Source organism: Orcinus orca, chromosome 10, assembly GCF_937001465.1.
Source record: "Orcinus orca chromosome 10, mOrcOrc1.1, whole genome shotgun sequence".
Lineage (NCBI taxonomy): Eukaryota > Metazoa > Chordata > Mammalia > Artiodactyla > Delphinidae > Orcinus > Orcinus orca.
In genome coordinates, this window is record NC_064568.1 from 21,133,480 (window position 1) to 21,145,642 (window position 12,163).

Here is a 12,163-nt window from a genome sequence, read left to right on the forward strand (position 1 = left end):
GCCAGGTATTCCTGTGTACTTTTATCATCTGCTTCTCAAATTATAGCCATTGAGATCCTCATTCTGCAGATGTGGAGACAGACGTAGTGATCACGGTCACATATCTGTTCCACATATGGTGGTACTTGGATTTTAACCCCCATCCTCTGAATTTCTCCTCAGCCTTTCCACTTGATAATTCCTCAAGAGTGAATCCAAAAGATGTTTAACAGTATCTACTGCTTTGGGCTGATAATGCAAATGCAGTTAGACTTTGGCGAACTCCTGGACCCACATGCCAGACAGTTCTTCATAGCTTGTTTCTGGCGGCAATGGAATGTCATCAGCGCTGGCTCAGACCTTGGAATCTCACTGGGTTCCCCCCAACTCCTGGCAACCACCATTCTACCCTCTGTCTCTCTGAATTTCTAAAATGTTTTTATTTTAAATATTTACAAATTTTCATGTTAACCTAATTCTCAGCCAAAGTCATCCTTATGGATTACATTTCTTCTAAAAGAGTTGAAGTTTCAAAGTAGACAGGATCAGAGTCCTTGGCAAGCTGACTAATGTTTAGAAAAATCTCTCATCACATTTTCATTATTATTAGAAATTCTTTAGACTTAAAAAAAAAATGTAGTTTGACAGTTGATCCCTATCAAGCCCGCAGATGGACAGAGTAATTCGTCCTTTGTTACAAGTTAGGCCACAGACAGAAATTTAACAGCAACGGAATTCTAGCTGAGTGGACGCTGTGTTCCCCAGAACGCACACCGGTTTCTTGTCTCTTTGGTAGAGTGCTGAGGTGAGGGGGATCTGACACAAATTCCATGGATTGGTCATGATGTTGGAGGAGCAAGTTTCAAGGCTGAAATTCCACCAGTTACTGTGGGTTCTGTTGAACCAATCCTAAAGCCACTTACAACCTGGGACTTGCCAAGTCCCTTCCAAAGTTCTTTTCCCATGTGGCTTATTACCAGCCCTTAGGGTTGCCAGATTGAGCAAATAAAACAAACAACGAATAACTTTTTGAGTGTGTGTTCTAAATATTTAATCTGGCAACTCTAATCTAAGATCGCCCACTGGGGATTCTTCTCAGTGGTAGTAATCCACCCGCAGCCTGTTCTGAGAATGGTAGAAATAAAGTGTTTATAATTGTTGGTTTCATGGGCTGTGATCAGAAATGAAGGAACACATTTATTGAACATAGGCAGGTGCCTTCATAGCAACATAGCTTCATAGCATCTTCCCAAGAACCCTATAAAACAGGTCACTATCCCTGTCTTTATAATGAGGAACCGAGGCTCACAAAGGTTAGTTTATCTAAGACCACAAACGTCCTACAAACATGGAGACCTGGGACTGTATCCAGTTTGAAGTCCTTACCTTATTACTGCACATTACAAGTCTAGGGCCAGCTGGTAGACTGCTCTGTTGATTTGTTTCTAAGTATGTGGCAGCTTTGCAGTAGCCTGTGTCCCAACCCTGGCTGCGCATGTGCCAGCTCTGGTGGGACAGTGGGCAGCCAGGTGACCTCTCTAAGCCTCAGTTTCCTTATCTGTAAGTTAGAAATAGCACCTACATCTACGTTCGCCATAAGAATTAAATGAGTTCTTTTTTTGTATTTTGTATAAGTAAAATGCTGAGCACTTGTCTGCCACACAGCACATGCCCAGGACAGTCTCCTTTAAAGCCACAAGAGTTTCATTTATTGTCCTGTGAAGGGGCTGAGTGGTCAGAGGGAGCTGCAAACCAGAGGCAGCCTAGAAACGTGTGCTCGCGCCTGATCCCCAGGGAAGGAGCTTCAATGGGTTAAGATGAATGGAGGGCATCCCTCCTTCTCCCAGAAGTGCTGGGGGAGCATCCCTAGCTTAAGGGGGAAGCCAGGAGAAGGGCTCCTTTCAGGTCTCACTTTCCGCTCTGCAAATGGTGACCACCTGATTTGGCTTGAGGCGTGATCAAGAGCTGTTCAAATGCGGTGGGAAGAAAATTCCAAGATTGGAAAGACCCTGTGACTTGGGAGGAGAGGGGGCAAGGTCTGGCCCAGCCCGCCTGGCTTTTCCGGCCCCTCCCCCCGGCCTCCTCCTGCCTTTCCAGTTCCCTCCTCTGCTTCCTTCTCCTCCCCGGCTGCTCCACTTTGACCTGGAGTCCAGAGAACCAGACAAGCAGCCACTGGTCCTCTCGATCTAGCGCCACCTCTCCGAGGGGCCCCTGGGTAAGTCTTTAACATCAGCGGGCCCTGTTTCCCCCTGAGAACTCAGGGTCGGACACACCAAATCAGCTTGCCTAAACCAGCTGGCAGGGTTTGGTGTGGAGGGGTGGAAAGTGAGGCGGGCACTTTATTTTAGCTATTATGAAATCGTCTCAGTCTGTGAGCAGTTTGACTAAACTGCAACAACCAGTGGTGGCTTTAGAATGGGGTGGATTTGAGCCCTAGCTTTCTGCCTTGGTGTATGATTGACTATGAATGATGACAATTTGTTTCCAACTTTCTGCAGCACCTCCCAAGCCCTCTGTTCTCTAAAAGAGAGAACTCGACAGGGGTAGATATTTTACTGTGAATTTTTTTAGTCAAGATTAAAAAATCGGGCATCAGGAACACCTCGTGTGTTTTAAGGAAACTTTGTTGGGTGTTGGGCTTCTCAGGTGGATTTGGGTGCCCTGTTTTAAAATTCTGCTGAAAATGACGGGTCTGATTTTGTGACTCTTAAAACAAATTGTTTAAAACTAAATTTGGTATCTTTGCTATCAGGGGACAACTATAGCCTGTAGTGGTTTTGGTTGGGTTTAAGAAACATTGAGTGATAACACATATTCAATCTTCTTATCCGTGTTCAGATCTTTGTGGTTTAATCCAGTTTTTGGCTAATCCAGATTATCTGGTTTAAAAAATGCAGCCTATCCTCACCGAAGAAACTGACTTTATTTTTATTTATTTATTTTTAAAATTTTATTTCTTGGCCACACCGTGCGTCATGCGGGATCTTAGTTCCCCCACCAGGAATCATGCCCCCTTGCAGTGGAAGTGCGGAGTCCTAACCACTGGACCGCCAGGGAAGTCCCAGAAACTAACTTTAGTAGAATCGATGAGAGGCCACTACAATTATAAATTCTGAAGCCTCGAGTTAAGCTGGCAGAAACCTTCCATCTCCTTACCTCCTCCTCCCCCCATTTTCTGTCTCTTTTTGGAATTAGAGGAGTTAGAGTGGTTCAAGCACAGGCTTGGAGTCATATTTGCTACTTTCTTTTTTTTTTTTTTTTTTTTTTTTTGCGGTACGCAGGCCTCTCACTGTTGCAGCCTGTCCCGTTGTGGAGCACAGGCTCCGGACGCGCAGGCCCAGCGGCCATGGCTCACGGGCCCAGCCGCTCTGAGGCATGTGGGATCCTCCTGGACCGGGGCACGAACCCGTGTCCCCTGCATCGGCAGGCAGACTCTCAACCACTGTGCCACCAGGGAAGCCCCATATTTGCTACTTTCTTGCCGTTTGAGTTTAAATCTCTCTTAAATCTCAGTTTTCACATCTATGTAATGGGGATGCTGGTGATAATAGCATAACCTGTAGAGAGAGGTTTTTGTCCAGTCTCTGAAACCTAGTAATGCTCAGTGAGTGTGAGCTGTCGTTCAAAGCATTTCTTTTTTAGGGACTGAATGAAGGTATCCACTCTGTATAACTGCTGGCTCAGCCTCGAAGAGTCTCGTGAAACTAACCTCCTGGGCTGTCCTCAGCCTCTTTGACCTTCTTTCCTGTTTTAAACTGTAGATTGCTATCTCTTGCTTGAAAATCTCCCTTTGTTTTATGATGTGTTTATTCTGTTATTCTGTTCCTGTGGTTCTCAAGTCATTTATTAAACGGATCGCTGGGTCCCAGCTTCTGCCCTTCTGATTCTGTAGGTCTGGGGTGGGCTCGAGAATTTGCATTTCTAACAAGTTCTCAGATAATAGGGATGCTGCTAGTCAGGGGATTGTAAAAGAACTACTGTGTTTTCTCATGCTTGTCAACCTTTAAAATCCCTTTACCTAGGAATTAGTGGAGACAAATTTACTGTTAGAACTCCCTAGTTATTAAGTCAAGGAGATAATAAACTAGATTCATCACTGAAGGCCAAGTTCCCAGATAACTGAAAGAAACATGATTTTTTTTTTAATTAAAAAAGGGTGATGTGAAGGCAATCTGGCCAGTGAGCAAATGCTCTAAGTAAACTGAGAACATACCTTAAAGTGCTAACGACCAAGGTGTTGATCAATGCTGGTAGATTAGTCGAGGAAATTAGTGTTTCTATGCAGTATCCAAGATCCTTCTAATAATGGCATGTTTAAGCAAGCTGTCCTCCTTAAACACTGGATCCAGCTGGAATGCTTTAGTAATTGAGTTGACACCTGTTACACCATTTAACAGACATTAAATACAGTTTTTCTGGCCGTTATGATCATTGCCATGGACCATTCCTTCAGTATAGTGCAAAACTTTGACGGCCACCCCAGCTCTCTAGCAAGCATAGATAAGGAAGTGGCTTGTCACCAGCCTCTGTACAGGCAACTCCAGAAGACTGGCAAACGTTTCTAATTTACACCAGTTCCTAAAGACAGTAAATCTTTAGCTTGCACACAGCACAGTATTAAATAGAGCTCCCAGCTGTGACAGCTTGCTTGAGGTCTTGGAGGCCCCTTAGGCTACATGGTAGACTTTATCTTGAGTGTTCAACAGGCATTAACTATAGCTTTTTTACATTTGCATATGCATGAGTTATACTCATGCAAGACTCCAGTCCCAAGTTACTTTTTAAAGAGCTTAATTTATGTCTTGGTGATGTTTCTACGCTCATTTCCATTGGGTCATTATATGTAACGTGCTTTGTAGGCACCTTTGCTTGCAATTTCAGTTAAGGAAGAGCGTTAGCATCAAAAAGAAAAGGGAAGTTTGGGGCTTGGGCTTTTTTTTTTTTTAAACTGTCCTAGAAACCGAAGGGTGCTTCCACACCAAGCATTGACAGCTGCCATCTTTGAGGATCTCATTCAGTGATCCGTTTGCTCCACAAGTGCCAGCACCACAGTTTGCTAATTGCACGCACTCCCTCGTCCTCCAGCCTGAGAATGGCAGGTGGCTGCTTGTCACTATGGGCAAGTTCCCAATTAGGCACAAACAGGTGCACACATCTGCTGGGGGTGGCTGTTTCCACACAACTGCTCCAGCGCACACAAAGGGTGGCCTCAGCTCTGCCAGCCATGTGGCTCTGTCAAAAATGAGTGAGGTTGGCACATTCCTACAGGGTTTTTGCGGTCAGTAAAGAAAAACAAGAGCCCGTGAAAGGGGCTTGGGAATGCCAAAAGGAATCATCACGGGAAAAAGAGCTGCGGTGGCTAAATGGTGGGTCATGGGCCGCTTCCTTCTAGAAAGCTGTCAGAATAGGAACTTGGAATACCTAAAGGAGGTATTACCAGGTATTTAATCTAATTATCAGCCTAGATAATTAGATAAAACGCAGTGTTCTTCATTGTGGCATCTGAATTCCTGCTGAAAGGATGAAGAATAGCAGTTTCTGGTTTGTTACTGAGAAGGAGCTAGTCTTGTAGATTTATGGGCATTGTCTTTGGCTAGGACCTGGAGAAAGCAGTCCCTCTTGGCAGTTCTGGTCAAGTTCGTCTTTAAAATAACACTTCCGTTGCATTCGGGTCAAGAACGTCCAGACAGGACTTTCCTGGTGGCGCAGTGATTAAGAATCCGCCTGCAAACGCAGGGGACACGGGTTCGATCCCTGGTCCAGGAAGATCCCACATGCCGCGGAGCAACTAAGCCTGTGTGCCACAACCACTGAGCCTGCGCTCTAGAGCCCGCGAGCCACAACTAGAGAAAGCCTACCCGCAGCAAGGAAGACCCAACGCAGCCAAAAATAAATAAATCAAAAAAAAAAAAAAAAAAAGAACGTCCAGACAGGGTGAGTGCGTTTCCTGCTGGGACGAGGCAGAGACATCTCCGTCCAGGCTTGCTCACCTCCCGGCTGTTCAGAGGCCCTCCCTTGGGATTCTGAGGTTGATCCTCATTCATATAAACCTAGCCTCCCACCCTGCCTGCCTGTCAGCCCCAGGAGGGGCCTTCTCTGCCCAAGCCAGACCTGGCTGCCTCTGCCAGCTCAGTGGATCCACGTGGCCTTGGCTCCCAGGCAAATTCCCCCGCAGGGGTTCTTCGGAGGGTGAACAAATAAGCACTCGGCTACTGTCAGTCCACTCGAACGTGAAATCCTTCAGGTTCTAAACTCTGAAAATGATCAGGATGAACTTAAGAATAATGCACCAGTGTTTGAAACACTTGCCTTCTAAATGGCAATGGGCTTGCTCATCAGTACCCTCCCTTACACCCACTAACCATATTTGACTTAGTTTTAGGTGAATTCTATCACCCGGAAGGATGTGTAAAACATGTATGAATGGTTTAAATAACAAATTAGAAATTACACAGCCACATAACCACACCCGATGAGGAATGTTGCCAGGATCCCACCCCACCCCCATTGTGTAGTGGACCCCCTTTCCCAGTAAAAATCCTCTCTTTTCCCCAGAGGTGCTTGGGCTGTATAGAACATATTTTCTTGTTTTGCTTTATACTGTATCACCTATGTATGATTCTCTGTAGTTTCATTTTGTTTGCTTTCGAACTTATATACATGGGATGGTGATGTATATATTATTTTGGGTCTTGCTTCTTTGCTAAATATCGTGAGATTCATCATGTTGTGTGAAGCTAGTCTGTATTTTGTTTGCTGCATGGTATTCCATTGTATGAATACTGTAATTTTATCATTTCTACTGTTATGGGATATTTGGGCTGTTTTCTTTATTTGTCTTACTGTGAACAATGCTGCTATAAACCCTTTTCTTTTGCCTAAGTTTCTCTAGAGGTATACCTAGGAAAGGATCTCTGGGTCATGGGGTATGCAGATTTCCAAAAAGATCATGTCAGTGGGCATTTCTACAGCAATGGATGGGAGTTCCTATCACCCTTCATCTTCGTGTAACCTCAGTGCAGTCGGGTGCAAAGTGGTAATTCATTGAAGGTTTAATTTGCATTTCCCTGAGTACTTATAAAGCTGAACACTTGCTTCTGCCTGTTGGCCATTTGCGTTTCTACTTGTGCACTGCTTGTTGAACGATTTAACCCATTTTGCTGCCAGGTCATCTGTCTCAGCCATCTTTTTCGTCCTCTTTTAGTGTCACAGACAGGTCCCCAGCTCAATCACCTCCTTATTGGTGGTGGCTTGTTAGAAGTTTCCTGTGTTAATAGGTCCTTATAGAAAGTGATGTTGTGTATTCACAAGAAAGGATATTTTGCAATAGCACAAGTGAACAGATTTGGAGGATTAATAGGAACCTTTTCTAACACAAAGAAATTAAGGCTGTGTTTTTTCCTGAGAAAGTAATCTTTTGGGATGGTCCAGATTCCACATTTGTCAGCATTATTTATGTGTCTCATTTACTCATGCCCTACTGATGTTTTGCACTGTAAGTAAATTATCTGAAACTAGAAACCAAGCTGAACTGAGAAGGGCCTCCCTATACATTCTTTACTATTAGTTTGTCAGATATTGCAAAGCGATAGTGATGGTCTGCAGGTATGTTTTATATAGCCTGCACAATGCTTTACTTTTTATTTTTGGCTTTCCTTTTTTGTTTTTTGGTTGAGGCAATATTTTAAAATTCAGACATTCTAGGTGAAACTCTGAGATTTTGCCTTATTTTTGAAGAAAGTGCCATCATTAGGCCATAGTGGATCCACATTCTCACGTGGCAGAAATTACATTGATCTGAGTGGTGGTTCCCCATCAGCAGTGGCATCTGGTTGTTTCCTCAGTATCCAATCTCCCTTTTCTCCATATTAGTAATAATATTAGTAGCAAGGCATGTGGCTGCCCAAAATAAAGACTACATATCTCAGTGTCCCTTGCAATTATCAAGAGCCTTGTGATTTTTCTGGCCAGTGGGATTAGGGGATGTGGGCAGCTTTCAGGTTCTGCCCCTAAAGGAGTGGCTATGTCCTCCTTTATTCTTTTTCCCCTACGTGATGGCTAAAAGGGGGACATGGTGGTGAGCTATCTCAGACCATGTGAAGGACAGCAGAACCCCACGAACGGTGAAGCAACAAGAGTCTCAGTCCCTGAACACTTCATGCTGTTCTAGCTCTAACTTGTAGGTAAGGAGAAATTAAAGTGTTGATCTCTGTCACGCACAGTCAAATCTATATCCTAAGTAACTTCAAGTGGGTAATGTTCTCTCCTCTTCCTCATGGTCCCCACCGAGTCCCTGTGTCTGCTGCCCAGCTTGACTTGCCTTTCTCAGCTGGCTTAGACAGTTGGATTTCTAATACTTCTCTCACTTGGCTCCTGTTAGAGAGTTGCATCTAAGATATATTTATATTCTAATATTTAACAGTCTAAGAGTGACACAAAAAGAAAAATTCTTAAGTCTGAAAGATACAGTACAGTTAGAAGTTTTAGGGTTGAATTATCAGGAGTTTTATAATAATCCAAATCAGGGTTTCTCAACCCTCAGCACTATTAACATTTGGGGCAAGATAATTCTTTGTTGCTGGGGGCCCATCTTGTGTATTGTAGGATGTATAGTAGCATCCTGGCCTCAGCTCAGTAGATGCCAGTAACACCTCCTTCCCCAGTTGTGACTGTCAAAAAATGTCTTAAGACATTGCTAAATATCCCCCGAGGGGCAAAATTGCCCCAGTTAAGAACCACTAATTTAAAGTATATTTCTTTATTTTTTTACCTTTTTTAAAAAAATTAATAGACTTCAGTTTTTAGAGCAGTTTTAGGTTTACACAAAAATTGAGCAGAAAGTATGGAGAGTTCTATATCCTCTCTCCTTCCCCTTCCCCCTCTCTTCACAGTTTCCCCTATCAGTAACACCTTGCATTAGTGTAGTACATTTGTTACAAGTGATGAATCAATACTGACAGATTTTTTTTTTTTTGCCGTTTTACGGTTTTATGAAACAAAACGTGCACACGAGCTGTCTATTCATTTTCTTCGCCGCGCAGCCTGGCGTTGGGATTGGTGACTCTGAGGGCCAGCTGGGCTGCTCTCTCCACAATGGCTTTGCAGTTCTTGGAGGAGACGTTGTGCGCAATCTCAGCACAGTAAGACTTGTTGCACATCAGCAACACTTCAAGCTCCTTGACGTTGTGGACCAGGAACTGGACCAGGAACTGGGCAAAGCCGCTGGGCAGCATGTGCTTTGTTTTCTTGTTGCTCCCGTAACCGATGTTGGGCATCAAGATCTGGCCCTTGAATCTCCTGCGCACCCTGTTGTCAGTGCCTCTGGGTTTCTGCCAGTTCCGCTTAATTTTGACTTACCGGTCTGACTGGTGCCGGATGAACTTCTTGGTCCTCTTTTTGACGATCTTGTGCTTCACGAGGGGTCTGAGGGCAGCCATGATGCCGAGTAGGAGATGGCGGCCACCTCCGTAGGCAGCGCCGAGGAAAAGAAGACGACAGATTATTATTAGCTCAAGTCCATAGTCAAATCATGGTTCACTCTGTGTTCTATAGCTTTTGACAAATGCATCCATGATTACAGTATTATTCACAATAGTTTCACACACCCCCAAATCCCTTGTGCTCCACCTATTCAATTATATTCCTTTTAAAGTCGTCTAAACTTTCCTTAAAATGATCCCTAAGCCACTTGCCTATTAATGCACATTTTAGTTGCTTCCCAGTGATTGACTAGTATCCCAAAAAAGTCTTAATGAGTAAATATTCATTGTTATTTAGGATGCTGCCTTGTGATTAACGTTTGGTAATTTATTGATTTATTTAGTCACCATTTCCAGATGTATAATGTCTTATCGCATCTTAGGACTAGGGTAGGTTCTAATGGTGCATAGTTAAAATGAAAAACTCCTTGGGAAGGTGACATGTCGAAGGCCAAAGTTCATCTTTCAGTATATCCAACACAGGTAGTATTTTTCTCCAGTTGTAACATGTAGCTATTTCTTAAGTTAGTCACTAGATATACAAGTTGTGTGTTTAGCAGACATGTGTTAAATGCTTTAATACTAGAAAAATCTCAGTATACTGAGAGACTGGTGCTTTAAGGACACAGGAACTAAAATTGTCTTAAAGGACAGCAACTTCAAGTCTCCCGTTTCACACTTACTCTCAACCATGAGCTTGTTGAATAAAATGATGGATAAAATTTCCCTCTTATTTCATTCCCCCCTCTCCTCTCTCCTTTGGCTGACTACATTGGTATAAGTTAAAAGCAACTTCATCATATGACACTTGTTTCTACATGCTCAGCATGCAGTCTACACTTTATACGTATTTGCTAAATGAATAAGTGAATTTATGGTAAATAGCAGCTTCTCTTCTACTCTAGTAGGTCTTGATTGCCACAAAATTAACTATAATCCAAAGAAATAAGTGAATGTGAGGCTGAGTTCTTGGAACACAGCACACAGTTCACATGAACCCAGGAGATAACACACATGTGGTTGGTGGTGATGATTAATAACAAAAAGTGTTATCCTTAGTCTGTCACTTTAGAACATGTACAGGTATTTGCCCTTCACAAAAAATTCATAAGCCAACCTCTTTGAAAAGGAAATGGGATTTGAAGGACAGAGCATAAAAGAAATCATTAAGAGAAATAAGACAGGTGACCTTTACTGTGGTTAAATACGATTGTGGTATATATTTTGGTTTTCAGGAAGCCCAAACCACTTTCCCGAGATTGTCAACGTGGTTAAGCCATACTGCTCAGATTTCAAATGAATAGAGAGATTTAGCCTTATATAAGAATGGGAGCCAAGTGACTTTTCATTTCCTGGAGTAATTTGTAAAGTCAGATCTCTCACCTTTAGGAAAGGCCCCAAGCCTAGTTTTGAAATATAGCATTGACAGGTACAAATCATACCGTCTCTAAGCTAGGCGACACTCAACTCTATCTGTTCCTACTGAAAGTAAGTTTATGTACAGGTTGCTCAGGGGGTTCACCTGATTGTCCTGTGGCCTGGTGGGGAAACTTGGTGATAGAACCAGTAAACAAACCTTCTGTAAACATTGAAGGAGAACCAGTTACACCAGGCCTGATGAAGTGACAGGAGAGAGCAATTTCTAATCCAGCACAGTGCAACATAGACCAAACAAAGCCTGTCTGCAGGCCATACTTGGTTCCCTAGTTTGACCTATAACATTTGATCTGGGTAATTGAAGGAATGCTTTGGGAGGAGATTGACCTTGAGTTCAGCGTTTAGTCCTACAGTTGGGGGTTCATCTCTTTCAGTATCACGATTCACATTGGGGCAAACCCTGGGGAAGCTAATGTAAAAATGCTTGAGTGATGGACTTTGCAACTAATCAGTTCAGAGTTTTCATTTATAAGTAGGGGTGAGGGTGAAGGGGAGCTCTGCCTTGCCAGAGATGAGAATGTCCCAGGACACTGCTCTGGGAGTCTTTCAGGGAATCAGGTAATAGAATACAGTGGTTATGGTCTTGGCCTTTGAAGCCTTCTGGCTCCTCCACAGTAGCTGAGAGACGTTGAACAAGAGGCTTAGCTTCTCTAAACCTCAAACTCTTACCTGTGAAGTAGTCTGGGTAATAATAGTACCTACCACATGGGAAGAGTTGTGATGGGACTTCCACGAGGTGAACAGTGCCCTAGAAGTGCATTTCATGCTGCTCTTGGTAACCTCAACAAAGAGATGATAATGGCAAAGATATGAAGAGGTGGCAAGTAAGTGGAAAAAAGTTACCAGTATGCTGTTTGATGAACACCAGGGTAATCATGATTTTGAGTAACTCTTTAATGTGCTTATCCTAGGCTCTAATGAACCCCAGAAAGTCATGTCTGTTTCATCAGAGACTGCCTTCTTAAATACTTGGGACTGTTCTCACACTGTGCAGGACAAACCTGACTGGGTCATATTACCTGTTCTCCCTTCTGTTAAGTTCCTTAAAGACCACACCCTTCTCTCTCTCTCTTTTTTTTTTAACATCTTTTTTGGAGTATAATTTCTTTACAGTGGTGTGTTACTTTCTGCTGTATAACAAAGTGAATCAGCTATATGTATACATATATCCCCATATCCCCTCCCTCTTGCGTCTCCCTCCCACCCTCCCTATCCCACCCACACCCTTCTCTTTTCACAACCAGAATTTTGCCTTTTTTTTTGGTTCT

General features: G+C 43.3%; 2 protein-coding genes across 8 annotated transcripts in view; one reads left to right on the plus strand and one right to left on the minus strand.

Moving 5' to 3' along the window:
* The window catches only part of FRMD4B (FERM domain containing 4B), a 334,728-nt gene that overhangs the window by 275,954 nt on the left and 46,611 nt on the right, over window positions 1–12,163 (plus strand). The window lies entirely within an intron of this gene.
* On the minus strand, window positions 8,941–9,473 carry LOC101277820 (60S ribosomal protein L32-like). The gene has a single exon (XM_049715834.1). It carries the CDS (start codon window positions 9,252–9,254, stop codon window positions 8,997–8,999), a length of 258 nt encoding a protein of 85 aa, XP_049571791.1. The 5' UTR covers window positions 9,255–9,473; the 3' UTR covers window positions 8,941–8,996.

What these genes read in the sequence shown, in the direction of transcription:
- LOC101277820 (XM_049715834.1), bottom strand. Translation starts at nt 9,254, where the DNA reads ATGCCCAACATCGGTTACGGGAGCAACAAGAAAACAAAGCACATGCTG.